The sequence below is a fragment of the Phocoena sinus genome, chromosome 2, assembly GCF_008692025.1.
Source record: "Phocoena sinus isolate mPhoSin1 chromosome 2, mPhoSin1.pri, whole genome shotgun sequence".
Taxonomy (NCBI): domain Eukaryota; kingdom Metazoa; phylum Chordata; class Mammalia; order Artiodactyla; family Phocoenidae; genus Phocoena; species Phocoena sinus.
The window spans coordinates 128,529,963-128,546,964 of record NC_045764.1 but is presented as its reverse complement, the minus strand read 5'-3'; the positions used below and the strand labels follow the sequence as shown (position 1 = coordinate 128,546,964).

Below are 17,002 nucleotides of genomic sequence, written 5' to 3'. Positions count from 1 at the left end.
TTCTTAGCATGCTGCGATCTCAGACCCCAGTCTACTGAGTATCTCACTGACAAGTTGTCATTTTAAGGCTGTGCTTTTGATGCAAATTATTTTTACTCATTACATCAGCATAATGTTGCAACGTGTACAGCTAAAGAGAGAGGCATCTGCCTAACCTATGCTAAGGATGCATTATGCTAGGATTTATTTTAAGCTTTTGAAATGTCATTCTTCCTCCCTTCCCTGTTTCCTCCCTCTTCCTTCTGTACTGTGGTGAAAATCTGAATACTCATGATTTCCCTTCCTAAACTTCAAAACTCCTATGCTTTGTGACAGTTTCTGAAGTTATCAGTGGGTTATAAACATAGCATAGAGACCACTGCGTGTTTTCAAACCTGTTTTTTACAAATCATACTGGTGAATAAAGAGCTCAGTAGGTATAATATACTGAATAAATGCCAATAATAATAATAAGCATAATGGTAACTGTAAGTACCCAGTTTTAATCTTTTAAGCCCTATCTGCTAATAACTAGCATTCAGTAAGCTGCCAGACCCATGCTAAACACAAGGCACTATGCTAGTCAGTTTGCACGTACGACCTTATATAATCCTCACACCAACCTCATAAGGTAGGTATTTTTGTCCCCATTTTGCAGAGAAGGAAACTGAGGCTAAAAGAGGTCAATTCAGTGCCCAGTAGCTCACAGGATGAGCTCAGATCAGGCAGACCCCAAAGCACCTGCTCCTGTCCACCCTGCAACATTGCCTCCTGACCAGCCCCGGGCAAGGGTTCGAGTTAAATGGTGGCCTGTTCTTTTCTGCCCCTCAGGAAGTGTATGTTGGAAAGGAGACCATGTGCACCGTGGATGGTCTTCACTTCAACAGCACATACAATGCTCGCATCAAGGCCTTCAACAAAACAGGAGTCAGCCAGTACAGCAAGACCCTGGTCCTCCAGACGTCCGAGGGTAAGGCCCTTCAGCAGTATCCCTCAGAGCGAGAACTGCGAGGCATCTAGAATGGCTGGCAAGCCCGGAGGTAACCCCACCACTGCCCACATTCGCAAGTGTTTCCATGACTTGCCCTGCATTCTGGCACAGAGCCGCTGTTTCTCTCCTGCCTTTAGCGAGCCCATGGTATGTGGACGTGATCAAACCAAAGAGTCCACAGCGGCAGTTCCAATGGCCTTGGCCGGCGGCTTCCTTTGATAACGCTCTAAATAAGCTGCAGCGGAAGAAGCTGAAAAGTGAAGGCCTCAATGTGCCGCGGTGTGTGAGACAGATGTATGTAGGCTCTAGGGCAGGCTCCCATTCTCCACGATACACACCACTGGCCAGTTTTGCCCAGACGATTCTCAATTGCTTTGTAGCGCTGGCTTGTGTCTGAGGGCGGGGCTGAGGTCCTTTCCAGCTGCGGATTTATCTGACTGAACGTGTTTCCAAGGGGTGTGGGGCGCAGGAGCCTGTCCGAGAGGGCCTGTCGGCCACTCCTGGCTTAACCAGCAAGTTCCGTTTCACACGCTGGGACCGAGGCTCCCCGTGGGCACCAGCCAGGAAGAGGCCAGCGCCTCTGCGTTACCTCGCCATTTTCACCTTTGCCAGTCCCTCTAGGCTTGTTTAGGCTGCCCGGGGCCTCCGCACAAGGTCCATCTCCAGACAACTTTCGCTTCTTGGCTATACTGTAAATATTTTGGCCATCAAAGGCAAGCCGTCCATGTCAGGAGAGGGGCTTGCATTTGATGGCCAGGTATAACCTCTGAGGCTGTTAACATTTTCACTCTAAAAGCAGTTGCAACACATGAAATGAAACCTATGACGAGGTATTTGTGGTCGGTGCCAAAGCATTTTCAGACCTTCTGGGTGTCACTTTAATCATAGAAGCCACCCCCATCCCGTGGCATTCTCCGTAACTTCCCTCTGCAGAACTGATTATGTTGATTTTGTTCACATTCAAAATGTTAGCAAAAAGAACTGTGCTCTGCTTCCCACAAACCTCAGCATGTGCCAGTCACCCCTAAAATGGTTCACATGGTTAAAAATAAGCACAACTTCAAATCCCACAGCAAGGTTGAAAGGCCCCTAGTCGTGAAAACCACGCTTGGGGAGCACTTGTAAGTCTGAATGATGCTACTCAAAGAGAAGGATCTGGTGAAGGGGAAATGCCCACATACCTATCCCGCTTTGGGTTATGGGGATGTGGTAGCCGAGCCTCCCCTGGGATGATCATTTTAGCAACTTCTCTCTGGGAAGAGACCTATCAGCTTGAGAGCAATTGCCTCTTTTCCCAAAGCACCATGCTAGATGCTAATGCCCTCCAGAAGTATTCCTAGGTGCAATGCAGAAGGCCCTTGATGGGGATGGCCTTGTTTCCCGTGTGTGTACAAAGCGGTTTGATTGAAGAGTGAAGTGCATGCTCTCAGAGCAGGGAGACGATCTGCAGCAACGTTGTTAATCTGTGTCACCAGACCTATGGGAAATCTATTTCTATTCATAATGCATCATGGAAATCATACTATTCTGCTAAAAAATCAGTTATTAGCATAGCAGCCTGAGCACTTATGTCTCTCTTTTCATCCTGCAGGAGGATGTAGTTTCTAAGTTTCGATTAATGTTCATAAGATTATGGTGTCTAATAAATTACAGGATTGGAACTGCGATCCTTGGTACCACAGTCACAGAACTGGGGGTCATTTTCTAAAAGAAACTAATGGAACAAGTCCTCTTCCAACAAAGAAACTGTACTGTAGAAATTAATTTCCTCCATGAATTTTATATATTGTGTACAAATATAAGGTATGTATCTAAATACAAAGAAAACCCTATCATCGTGTAGATATCAGTATTCTCTGTTACTGCACAGAAGTGATTTTCTCATGATGAAATAAAGTTCACACACATACTTTCTCCATAACTTTGGTTTGTTCTATTTGTTTCTCCCTCATTCTAATTCATTCCAACAGTGAGACAAGATTTAGAAAGCAAGAAAAAATATAACGAATAGCTTATTAGGAAAAAAAAGATTTGATCGATCTGTAACAATTGAGAAAGCCTGTAGAACTAAGGAATTATACCTCTTTTTTTGTTTTTTAGAAACCAATGAGAAAAATGCCATTAACAGAGTTTTAATAAGTTAACTGAACTTGTACTTTATTAATCTTATTTCTTACCATTCCTGGAAAGATTTGCTTTGGAGATTTTTTTTCTTTGCCGCTATTGTGGGTGATGGGATGGTTGGTTTGCTTTCTACTTTAATAAAATCTTTTATGTTCTTTTTAGCAAGAGTTGACCCCTTTTCAAGGTTCAAAATAAAAAGTCTGTATCACAGAAGGGTACGAACTCGTATGTGATAGCAAGTCTAACTCGTATTTACATGCATTTAGTCCAAGGTTTAAATCACTTCTCACTTATACTCTCTGAACTATTAGAGAACCTTCTGCTGACCTAAAGGTAACTTTATGGAGGGGAGATCAAATGTCCACATTGTTGTGAATTCTGACCTTTTTTCTCAAAAGCAAATTTGTTTGTCTATTTGTTGGGCAGTATTTGATAAGTGTCTGATATGGGTATAGAGTGTTGAGCAGAGGTCACCCCAGCTGTCACGGAGCTCACAGTCTAGGAAGAGAGACAGGCCTTAAAGAAACAGACATGCAAATATTGCATACTTACAAATTACGATAAACACTGTGAGAGAAGGAAAAGGGACCGTAAGGAAGACATAATTTATATAAGGGAATCAGTCAGGAAGACAATGAAAAATAATTTAATGCAATGGAATTATAAAGAATGTGTTATCAAAAGAGAAAAGGAAAGGAAAACAAATTAGTATATGAGTTCAAGTTTGCTTGGTTCCCTGAAAGCAAAGTTCTTGGGAATGTACCTAACACAGCCATGAGAATAAGGCCAGTTGCAGATCTAAACCAAATTACCCTGACTTAAGAAGAAACTTAGCTGTAAGCAATTAATAATTTTAATGAAATTTTAAAATAAGGCCCACAACCTGGTTGCATATATCTTTAAAGTAATTCATTTAATAGCTGTGATGGCTGTGTCACAGTCTCTGAAACCATCTACAAAAGAGTATTTGTTTAAAATATTATGTGACAAGGCCTTGTTAATACATAGAGTTCTAGGGCTCATTCTGTGTCTGGGAGACTATCCTCCTGCCCCCCACCCCCAAAGAAAAATAGACATGGGTGAGAATAGGACGGAAAAATTTTTGTTCATTTTTCTCTATTTTCCTTCTACCTACCTAAACAGACTACCTTTTTTTCTTCTTTTCAAATCTGGAGAAAAAATAAGATAGACCAAAGATAATATTCCTGGTGCTCAAATAATTCACTGAGACTATTATCTGGCTGGAGAAAGGTCTTTCTCTGACTTCCCTCAGCTCTCAGAGCCAGGGAACTGCTTCACACAGCCTTCCCAGCACAGGAGGAGCTGCAGCTCACCAATCCTTCAGGGGAATTAGAACACAGAGGGTTGCGCCTTCTGTGCAAAAAATACTCTTTAATCCAAATCTTTGCGAAAAAGATCATTTCAATGGACACATTCTTAGAAGCAGAATTACTAGACTAAAGAGTATGAACGTTTTTAAGCCCATGATCTATGTTTGCAAATTGCTTTCCGGATAGATTTTACACCAGAAATGTATGAGCCGTTCCATTTTTAATATCACCTTGATTCTACTATTTAGAGTTTAATTTCGACTAACAAGCAGCCTCTTCTAAAAGTAAAAATGTTTCTAACAGAGGGTTTTTTAACTCGTATTTTCATAGACATAATATTCTGATTGTCTTACATCTAATAGCTACATGAAATACAACACACTACAGGGAAAATGAACATGATCTAAAGGGAAGGAGAGACTTCTCAGAGAAGGGAGAGAGAGAAATCCTAACAGAGGGAATAACTGTAGGTAAGATAAAAACTTCAAATTATGCCTTGAGCTGACTTTGCAAAGGAGGCCTCATTCACTCAAAAACATTAATTGAGCGAGCCGATTTGACGATCACAGCGATGCATACAGCGTGGCCCTGCCCAGTGACTATGGGCTTTACTCTTCCTCCTTCCCTGAACTCCATGGCACCTGGCTCAGAGTGCCTAAAACTATGGTACCACCTCACCCCTCGAGAACTAAGATTTCCACCCTACAGTGTAGGCAGTCATCTTACAGTCAGGATGTAAGCAACAATGACCTGTGATTGGTAGGAAAAGGAAGGACAGAGTTCAGGCACGGAAGCTCCTACGTTGTTCTCATGGCAGAGCCCTTGGTGTCACTCGGCTCTCCCTCTTTTTATGCACAATTCCGCTGAGCTCATTGACCCATTTGCAAAGAGCACAGCAGACCGGAAACCTCACATTAGAAGGGAAAGGAATTTGGTATAGAAGTGAATTGAGGCTGTTGGCAGCACTGAGCAAGGAAGGTAACTGGAAAAACTGTGAACAATCCAAAAAAAAAAAAAGGGGGGGAGAGAAAGAGAACGTTCTGTGGCATATGCTCAGAAAGTCAGAAAGTATATAATGCATTTTAGAAAGATTTCCACCTAATACATTTAAAAGTCAATATATATTCTGGAACTCTTGATAATGGAGTATTAAGTATATCAGAAGGCTTTATGGAATTACAGTATAAGTACCCCCCCCCCAAAAAATACTATGGTAATTTTGTGTAGAGCTTCCAAGAACTTTCTTCATTGCCCATTAAAAGATTCCATGAAAAAAGACAGCAATTTGAAAGCCAGCAAATATTTTTAGGATACTGAAATCCAGCAGAGGAGTTGCATAAAAGCTATCCATTTACTATAAGGTCCTAAAAATAGGGATTCTTTTCTCTTCACCCTAAGACTGCTATATACCTCTGTACCCACTGCTATTGTTTAAACCTCCCTTCTGTTCTGCTGCTGCAACATTCCAGATTTGCCCTATGTATTACTTTCCCATTGCTGCTTTAACAAATTACCACAAGCTTAGCAGCTTAAAACAACACAGATTTATCACCTTACAGTTCTAGAGATCAGAATCCTAAATGGGTTTCACTGGGCTAAAAGTGAGGTGTCAGCAGGACTGCGTTCCTTGGAGGTGGTTCTAGGGGAGAATCTGTTCTGTTTCTTTCCCAGCTTCTAGAAAGCACCCGCATCCCTTGGCTCACGGCCCCTTCCTCCATCTTCAAAGCCAGCAGCATAGCGTCTTCCAATCTCTTTCCGACTCTAACCCTCCTGTTTCCCTTTTATAAGCATCCTTGTGATTTATTACCTTGGGCCCACCTGCATAGTCCAGGATAATCTCCCATCTCAAGATCCTTAACTTAGTCACATCTGCAAAGTTCCTTTCGGCATGTTAGGTGCCATAGTCACAGATTCCGGGGATTATGACATGGAGATTTTTTGACGGGCCATTGTTCTGCCCACCACACTCTATGGGGAAAGTGTTATTATTATTATTCTACTCTACATATGGCAAAACGGAGCCTTCCCTCTCCTATCCTGGGAGAGGATAAATGACGTGCCAGGTCTGGCCCTTTCAGCTCCAATGCCCAGCACAGTACACTTTGATGCTGACATTAAAACAGTGCTATTTGCACTCAACCAAAAAGAGGAAAAGAGGAAAAACTACCCTAAGTCTGTTTGCTAGATGTCTGAAGACAGCTTGTAGAAGCAGTACTGTGTAGCTGCCTTACATGTTCATCCAGAAACCCCACGCAGAAATTGGACTTTAACACTTTCAGTCATGTTAGACTTTTGCTCTAAAGAATAATATTCCTGCTTTAAGAAGGAGATGTGAGAATGACGGTCATTTCCAGTATCCAAGCACGTCCTTGGGTCCTGTCCTTTTTCCATGTCTTCCCTCTGGCTCCCCAACCCCCCGGGCTGAGCTTCTCTCCAACGTGGACACTTTCAGCTGGCAGTGATGGGTCACTGCCTGGGAAGGAAAAGGATGTCAGAGCCACATCTCTGAGGTCCTTGAAAGACCCCACCAAGTGAGGTCTGGGACTGGGAGCCCTGCTCGGGTTGCAACCACAGAGCTATTTATTCACAGAAGCTCTCAGCCCTCCAGATCTCAACTGTGAGGAAAAGTGGGAAGCATAATCAGGGATCATGAGAGAATCAGGCTGTAGATAAGGCTGTAAATTGTAGCATTCTCTGCACACAGGTGCTCAGAGCACCGAGCAAAAGTGCTCTCAAGCATTGTCTTACTTGAACAGCCGTAAAAGCCATCTCCCCAATGCTTTCCAGGATTGTTTTATCTAATGACAACAAAAGGGTTGGGACTCTTGAAATCACATCTTAGAAACTGCTTTCTAAAAGGGGACATAGAAGGTGTTATTCATAAAGATTAAAATGCCTTTTTCTTTCGCATTAGGCTCTCAGCATCACAGCACCCTTTCCAGTGTGCTAGCTTCTTGTCCCACACATCACAGAAAATAACCCAGAGAATATTCAGTGATGCAGGCAGAATACAGGCCCAGAATGACCCCAGATGCATCTGTTCAAAAGTCTCTTTGCAGATATTTTATAGTGATTTGGGGCCAGGATAAGCGTTGTACTCTTAAACCTTAATGTACTGAGACACACACCCACCCCGCTTCCCACCAGAGAATATGTAACCTTGTGTCAGGAAAAGAACCTCATCTGATCTCAGCCCGCCCACCCTGAGTGGTCAGAACCCCAAAGGGGAGGGTGACGTATTTGCCTTTCAATTCCTAACCACCACAGTCCACGGAACCACTCTATATAGACAAAAAAGATTCATCCTCAGTATAATGCAGGGCGTGGAGAATGATAATTAGGTCCTCCACACAATCCTTGGTCACCCCTGAGACCACTGGAATGTGCCCCATGACCTATAGCATCGACCTTACCTTTTATACATTTCCAAGGCACAAAAAAGAGCAATGGCCTTGTCAGCCACCAAATTTTATCTACCAGGAATTGATCTGCCTGGGGCCCTTATCCTGTCCCATCACAGCTGGCAGTGTGACTTAGATGTGTCCCTTAATCTCTCTGGACTTCAGGGTTTTGTTTGGGGGTGGGGGGTGGATTGTTTTGTCTCTAAAACTATATACTTAGAGCAGATGACCTCTAAGTTCTTTACAGTTAATACCCCCTGGTTTTCTTCTGTGGCTTCTCTCTTCAAAATCACAGCCGAAAGCTGTTACTATTTCAGGAAACGCTATGGACTGGCGTAGCCGCCTCCTGCTCCCCCCAGGGGTTCTAGCGGGTCTCAGAGGTTGCCTGTGACACGGAAAATTCAACACTAGTAGGAAGTAGCCGGTAAAGGGTCACACAAGGAAAAGCGTATGGTCCACTCTGCCTCGGCTGTAGTTTTCGTGACTCCGAGCACCAGAGCCGTCCCTGCAACCCCAAATAAAAGTATCTAGTTGGAGGGATATGCATTTCCAGGACACATTCCTCAAGGTAGGTAAACCATACCTGAACAAATCCGGGTAGATTTTATGAAATCCAAGGTGAGAGGCATCGTGACAGCTTTCAGAGCCCAGAAAAGAGGTGCTTTGCTCTTTCTAATTTTGACAACATGCACGACATCCCAGAGAATTGCCTGATTTTCCATAGGACCGAACTGGATCCAAACCCTATTTTCGCTTTTGGAGAATGTGCTTTGCACTTGACACTCTGGGGAGCAGTTTAGTCCTTTGGAATCTTTTGTATCTCTTTGAAATATAGGAATTTTCAGTTCTGATGATAGTTCCTTATGAATAATGCCCTAAAGTGTTCTAAATTGGAGTGGAGGACTTGGTGACAGAGTGGGCAGCTGTCCCAAGGGTGGAAAGAGGCTATCGCATTTCTTCTTTTAAAAGGAGCTTTTCAGAACGGAAGTGTTTCTCACTTCTCAACTGCAGTTAATGCCACACTTAAGAAAGATTATAATACCACCTTTCACTGTAAATTATGTACCAGTGGGACATAACTGTGACTTTGGATGCTTATTAGATCATTTAAGGACACCCAACCCCTTCATGCATTTCTTTGTCTCTTTTCAAGTCTTCCCAACAAAAGCAAATTATTTTACAGCTGGTTTATAATTGAACTGAAACTCATCTTTAAAGCTGCTTGTGCAGTTCTTAGTGACATATCTTGCCTTACTGTACTCTGAAATACAACCGTCTTGTTGAACCAGGGTCCAAGGACTGCTTAAGTTATGCAGCTGTTCACTACCAGACAGGAAGATAACCAAGAATTCTACCAGAGCACAAAAGAAGCTGGGTTAGCATATGGAATCCCTGTCAGCTTGCCTTTCCTCTTTGAATTCCAAAAATAATATCTCAAAGACTTGACTTTACATTTCCAAATATTCCACATCTGTAGAAATCTTTAGTGCACTGTACATGTTGGAATCAGTCAAGAAATTCTACCCTCAGAAGTATAAAAACCAATTAGTAGTATAAGATACAGATTTTCTCTAAATACGGTCAGTTCTCCCAACTTCATGTGTCCCATTTCCCAGCTGCTCAGGTTTAATGCAATGTCTGCTAATGAACAAATAAAATAAATATACAGTAAGGCAAAAAAGGAGCACACCACTTAAATATTCTTCTTTTGCCTCAAACCCAAAAGTCAGTAAATAATAAGTGTGGTCCCCAGCCAATCTTTGCTTTGATGATTCTTGATTACTTCTTCCAAGCAGAGGCCCCAACTCCAGAGTCCAGCCAATCCAGGTGGGAAGGGAAAGCAGTCCAGGCAAAGGCAAGAGGAGAGTGATGGTCACTGACAGAGTTGAGGGAAAGTGTGTCTTGTCACACTCCCATTATAAACACTGTCCTCATCCCAGAGTTACTGATATGCCCGGAGCTGCCACACCAGTATTCCGTTGGCGTTCTGTTTCCCTTTGCTCTTCCCTGCTAAACTGCTTTTTGCTCAGCAAAGCTCTTCGGCAGACAGGATCACTGCATGTGATGAAACATGACAAAAAATTAAAAATCTTTGAAGGGGCTATTTTTCTTCCTCCAGCGACCTATACATGAAAAATTAATAATAGTTATCCTGGTTATTAGCTATGACCTGAAACATAGCTTCATATCATGTATTCTGAAAAAAGCACTAACCCAATTCCTCTTTGTCGTGACTGACAGAATATTAATGGCTGAAAAGCCTTCTCCAGATCTCAGTAATTGTGCTTTGAAGGAGAGGTAAGGAAGTGGCATGTACATCCTTCCTGCATCCTGGGTATAACACAGAATACACTCTTGGGTAGCTATGTGTAGGCTCAATGTTAGTTGTGTGATTTGGCTAAACATGGGTGTGGCACCACTGTTCCCAATATTGTCTTACTGTCTTTGATTCATGTCTTTGAACATGTCCAGAGGGGCACGATGAGGAGAGTAAAGATTTGAAATCCACACCCTAGAAGAAAGGTTGGAAATCGATTCTATTTATCCCAGAAAAGGGATGATTTAAAGGGGACCGGTGACTGCTCTCAAATATTTGAAGAACTAGCGTGCTGTTCTGTATGGCCCCAGATAGTAATGGTACGATTAAGGAGTCGAGTTCCCAAAGAGATATATCCAGACCCATGTAAGCAATGACTACAAATAGGAGGGGGCTGCCGGAGGCCATGAGATCCTCAACCTAGGGGACTTCAAGGGGGAGCTTGTGATTGCTGCTCAGATGTTATCGAGATAAGTGTCTTCCCTCTTAGACTCCTGCAACCTAAGGTAATATCAAGTGACTTAGATGACCTGTAGGCAACTGACCCAACACTTGCACCATGTGCCCATGGGGAAGGGCACAGAGAGTCTGCTGGGATCAAGTGGAAAGTGCTCTCTTGCACTTCATTTGGACAATTTTCATGACAAGGTAGGAAGTTTTTTTTAGGAGCTTCTTAGGGAAAATGGGGTAAGAGCCCAGCTGGTAGGGTATGGGAGGCCATAGGTGGGAAAAATTCAGAGACAGAGATGGAGTGATTGGGTAACATGTATATTAAATAAGCTGGCTTGAATAGAGAGCATGGTTCAAGACTGAGAGGAGTCAGGGACAATTGGGTCATCAATAAATAATGGGTCTACATAAAAGGATAGAAAAGCTAACCATTTTAGTGTCAAGTTATTAATCCCATGAATAACCATGGCTGCCCTCAGCCCAATCCCGCAGAGTGGTGCCATCACCAACTCTAAGTGCTTCTTCCTGGTGCTGAGAATAGAAAAGGTGAGTATGATGGGATTGGATATGCTCCCTGAGTCTGGATTCAGTACACGTCTCTTCACTGGTTTTCAGATGATTACTTGAGAGTTCAATATACTCTGAAATTCATTCTACTGTATGTGTCCTTTCCCTTAATTTTCAGGGCAACAAGTATTTTAAGGATAATGAATTAATTATTATTACTTGGTGAAAAATACATTTCCAAGCAAATTCTTTTTAAAAATGTTTTACTGAGATAAATATAGTTGTAAATTCTCTCCCTAAAAGAAGCCCGTAGCAGTTTGTGGTGCTGTGCAATTGTCTTTCAAATTGTTCCATTAAACTAAAAGACTAATTCCCCCCTGAGATCATTATAATGTAAATCATTTCTGAACCAGGAAATGATCACACATGCCAAATTACCCGAACCATTTGAAGTTTAGGTAGAAGAAAATTGGAATGTATTATTATTGGGAACACAAAGCCTTAACTCCATAAGTAGCCATTTCTTTTCTCTGAAAATCTGCTTTACACTTTTCTGTAAAAAAGTAAAAAAGAAAAAGAAAAGAATTTCCCCCAAGGATAAGTCTAAAGCCTGAAAAGCTAATTTTAATATGTTCACAAATGAAAATGAGACCGGCTTGGCAGTATTAAGCTGAAATGCTCCGCCAATGCCCTTGCTCTGAGCCCTTCAAATAGAATCCCGTTCTGCACACACGTGCTCCACTGAGCATGTGCAGAATGGCATTTGGATAGGATAAGGATGTGTTCAACACAGAGGAACACGCTAACAGACTCAAACCAGAAAAATATTCCCAGGAACACTCTCTGGCCACCAAAACAAAATTATTTTTTCAATGAGAAGAAAGTTCCTTGGTGGTTTTGGACATAGAATACTACCATCGTGCCATCTGTATTTCCTAAACTATTACTATCAAACCAAGCTCTACGAAGGCCCCTATTGGTAAAACATCTGACTCTGACCAGATAACCCTACTGCATACCACCACCTATTGTTCAACAAAAGAGAAAGGAATGATTTTAGCAATTTAGAGGAACTACCTCTAAATTACTCTAAATGTTAGAACCAAATCATGTAATGGATATGTCCTTACTCTGGGATAATAGTGATCTTCATGCCAGACCTGACTATCCGAAAATAAAGACATTTTTGCCACAAATGCACCTCACCACTGCCCATGGTCTGTTTATTGTTAGAGAACCAGAGATGTTCAAGGGCATCCCTAGGGTCTCATCTTAATGCAGAAACAAAGGTAAGGCTCCTTCCCTGATTACTTGTTCAGCCCTATCTTCCTCTCCTATTCAAAGACCAAGTCTTGAGTGTGCTGGTATAGAAAAACCATCTTGTCCATTTAGAAATGGAAAAAATAAGAGACAAAAGGAAAAATATGGAACAGCAAAGAGTTGGTCAAAATCGTCACCTCCTAAATAGAAACTCTTTAAGAGGCCATTGTTGTACAGGGAGTAACATCCAAGGGAGCTGGAGAGGGTGAAGTATTAATCTCCTCTTGGTCATCAATGGGTAAAATTTACCTCTAAGGTTTCTAAATTCAACTCTAAAGGTATTTAATTAAACGGAAACTTCCAATACCTTCTCTACCACTAAAAATTGGGAGGAGAGAAGACAATTGTCTGTGATATTTGAAGTATCCTCTGGTCATGGGTTCCGACCTGCCGAGAATTCCCTCCCAGTCTCAAACCACATTGGCAACTACGGGGTGGATGAGGCTTTGTGAAAATGCATTCGTAAGGCAGGTCTTGGGGAAAACCGTGCACAGCAGGTGGCAGATTTCTGATCTCTAGTTTGCATTGATCTTACATTTAGACACAGATTCAGAAGAACAGACAGTCCCTTTTCCAGTGCCTTCGGAAAGATTGCCGCTCCGTAGAATGAGTCCTTTCTCCTCCACCCTTAATCTACAGCCCAGCTTCCCCAGGAGATCCTACTTTGATTTCCGATCCTCACCCCATCAGCTGAGCTTGCATTCCTCTTTACAGTCTCTCAATGCACCGGGTGAGCTGAGCTCGTCTGACCTTTCCTCTTGATCTCTGTGCCTTGAAGGCATCTCTGAATACCTGTTTCGTTCTTGGCATCCATGTGCGTGCAGAGGGTGATGAGCTAGTCTCTATGTCTGTGGCCTGCTTCCGGTATGAGGAGCATTTGGATGAGGGAGCTTTGTGGCATTCTTGTGTGTGTGGTGTGAGGACCAACCCATCGAGCTGTGGTCAATGTATATAATGGTGTCGGAAAGTGATGAGTGAAGTTGTTCTTTTTGCACAAGCTGGTACCACCATGGGAAACCTGCTCTGTCATCACATGCAGTGGCATAGCACGCGCAGGTGCTGGCTGAGTGGAGTCTGTGGCCTTAGTATGGAGGTTTGCAGCCCTGCTGTATCCAGGAAACCAGCTGTGTCTGGGAGACTGGATCAGTGCACCCAGCCTGGAGTGGTCTGATTAAACATAGACTCAAGAGATCTTTATTGAAAAAATAAAAGTAAAAAACTTGCCAACAGCAGAATGCATCATACAAAGCAGACACACCAGAGAGCAGCAAGTGAAAGTATTTCCTGCCGAAGCCTGTGCTCACTGGTCAGACAGACGGGGTCATGGCTGATTTTTTTCTAAGCAAAGGGGAGGAACCACCACCAGCTAAATCAGAAACCCTCAACTAGCCTAAGGCGCAAAAGATGGGAGTCACTGAAAAGTCTGGCCTCCCGAAGTTTCCCACAGCTAAGAGGGTTGTGACACGGCTTCAGGCTGATTTCAGGAAGCTGGACTAGTGATACTATGCCATGAACTCTGTCTAGCCAATAGAATCTTAAAATATCTAAACTACAGTCCTATTTGATCTCTTCAGGACTATATTGTAATCAGGGATACATATGATGCACATTTCACATTTCCAAAGGTTTCTTTTGTTTGTTATTTTATTCTGTTTGCTCATCCCACATCCTGGAATGAAGAAGCCCACAGCATGACAGTGCAAAAAGGATGCAGGGACTTCAAGCTCTCTTTAAAATGACATTTTTCTTTGTGCTTTTATGTTTCTTAATGTTTTTCTGTGCGCTATTGGCTTTTAGACATGCTTTGTTATGGAAGCCTTTTCACTTGTGTCTAATGTACTGAAATATTGTTGTAGTCTTTGTAATGTATATTGTCTCAAGAATAAAATATGTGGGTTTGGGGATATCTGATGGCTGTATTTGACACCATTGTTCTAGTTGTATCGTTGAAACTTAAATGTACGATGGTGTGTTTAAAGTAGTGTAAAAAAGATTTCAGAAAACTTGTTTTGAAAAAGACTTGCACAAGGCATGATTCATTTAAAAAATTTAAAAGCCCTATTCAGATTCTACAAATTTATGTCCAAAGCTGGATATCAGATTCAGTTTTAAAACTCCAGGTCTTCTGTACTCACTAAGTTCTAACCTGTGAATAGGAATTGAAGTGATAATTGATACAAACTAAACATAAGTATTCAGCCATGAGTTGGAGAAAATGATTATTCTACATATCAATTCACCCCAGAGGAGAAAAAAACCAAAAGTAATATAATCTTTACATTTTGTTTTTAATTCAATCATTAGTCCTTTCTAAGGTGCTTTCTTAATTCTTCTAAAATTCTTTTAATTCAGTGTATTATCCTTTATTTAGCACATAAGGGCCTTACTGAATTGAAAAAACATTAAATGATCCTTTCTAGGAGACACCCTGGTGCTCATCAAAAACACATTTCCTAGATCAGTCACTGACAGCACTTGAAATTGTAGTTCACACACCTTTGACCAATTTAAGACTAGACTGCTTCCTCCACCCTGATGAAACTTCTCACGGAGTAGGTAAGGGTATGTTAGGGAAAGAGGGGGATGGTTGCAAAAGTCACACAGGTGATTCCAATACATCTCTGAGGTCACTCCCACCCCCTTCAGCACCATCCCCCCTCCCTCCCTTAGGTGAAAAGGACTCATGTCGTAAAACAATCTGAGAAAGAGATGAGGTCCTTTTCATATTTACGACATTTAATTCATGTCATTATTAATAATTACCAGATGTATGTATTAACATAGGGATTACATTACACATCTAGTTATATAATTATCATGTGACTTGAGCCCAAGTCACAGCAAAGGCCTCTGGGCATAACCAGAGTTACGTACATGGAATAGTGACGTAGAATGGAGTTTTATCAAGATTCAGTGATTTCTCCATTTCAACTGGATGAATTTTTCTCATTTTCTTCTGAATACGGAAACTTTAGTGGAAAAGATTAAACTCGGAAGATGATGAAAATTTAAGCTGTACAGTTCAGAAACAATTGGAGGAGATTTTATTAAATGAAAAAAAAAAAAAAAAGATGTACTATTCATTTTGAAAGAGCAGAGAGGCAATTTTTACCCAGGCAAGTAAACCAATATAGAAAGGGCTTTGGTTTTTCATGAATCAGGCCTCTGGTGACTCTCTTCAGCTGGTGCTTTTTACATGTATACAAATAATTTTTATTGACCTGGTTGTTGTTTCGTAGCTTTGATGTGTAGTATCTCTTTATAGGATGCAATTTTGAGACACAACCTGCACCTTACTCTCAATTAGGCAAGTATACCTATTGTAATTGTTATCTTTTACATATGTGCTTGGTGTGCTCCACTCCCTTCACAAAATAAATGGTGGCAGCTTATTCTATGTCAATAAAATTGTCTAACTGTCATTCAAATCCCATTATAGCAGTTTCTCACATGCGCAGAAAAAATGAGTCTGTATTTTAAAATTTTATGCCTCAGAGAAGATTACTTTTCCCCCAGATTTCTTATACATCAATGCAAAGCACTCTTTATAAGCAGAGCACTTGTGAGCAAAGGTACTAATCAGACCGATACAGTTTCAAACTGAGTAGCGTATATGCAGTTTTAAACTGAGCTCTTTTTTGGTATGAGTCTATCAAGAGAGACATGTTTTCTTATCAATGTCAATTTTGCTTCCTATTTCTCTCTCCCATGCCTTTCACTTGGAATGACAACAGTTGATATTAAAAAGCTGTTGGCAGGTATGGAATAACCTTATTCTGTTACAAATAGCAAAGACCAAAGTGCATGTGTGGTGGCCCACAGATCTGATAAATCAGCAATTTCGTCTGTCCAGAGCAAGTTCTGGGCAGGTGACACTTAGAACTCGGGCACAGCGCTGCGTACAAAGACGTCATTCCATCTGCACCTAAGGTCCAAAACGTTTTACACGGTAGTTTTAGGAGTAACAGGGAGACTGCATTTGTGGTGAAGGAAGCAACCTGTCTTACATCCAAGTCACAATCACTCATGAAAATTAGTTTCTGTTGCTGATAGCTTCGAAGCTTTTGAGCTTTCGCTAACACTGAGGACATTTTCAAAACTAGTAGACCTGAGCACTTCTGCAGAAGGGATATTTCCTTGTTTCACTGAGTGTGTTTTATCCCTCCTCCATCTAGGACTCTAGCTCCTAGCCTCCCCGTCTCAGGGTTACACAGGCATCTTAGCGCATCCCTCTCCCCTTATGTCTCTGGTGTACTGTTCTGCCAGTCACCGGGTGAAGGGACTTGCACCTTCCAAAATCGATGCCACTGCGCTTCCGGATCACCCGGCTGGGAGTGCAGGCTGAGCCGGGTAACCCCTGCTGAATCGGTCGTGTGTCCTCCGTCTGCTTCTGGGCGCAGAGAGCCCTAGCTCCCAGGAAGTGCCCCCTGTCTGCTCACTCACAGCCCCTTCTGGCCCTGGACACCTCCTTCCCGCATGGAAGCATGAAAACGGGACAAGACGCTCCTCTCCGGCCCAGGAGTGCGTTATGGCGTGAGCTCAGTGGGTCCTTCTTAGTAACCGCCCTCCCTTCTGTTGTTCC

The 17,002-nt window shown here is 42.2% G+C and overlaps 1 protein-coding gene across 5 annotated transcripts in view; it reads left to right on the top strand.

Moving 5' to 3' along the window:
* Positions 1-17,002, top strand: part of TRIM9 (tripartite motif containing 9) — a 112,616-nt gene that overhangs the window by 88,803 nt on the left and 6,811 nt on the right. For 4 of the 5 annotated variants that reach the window (XM_032623205.1, XM_032623206.1, XM_032623204.1 and 1 more), the window contains one exon: positions 811-949. In XM_032623205.1, coding sequence (XP_032479096.1) covers positions 811-949 — 139 coding nt within the window. Of the gene's footprint in view, positions 1-810; positions 950-15,685; positions 16,997-17,002 lie in introns of those variants that run through there. The other variant, XM_032623207.1, reaches the window with a different exon arrangement.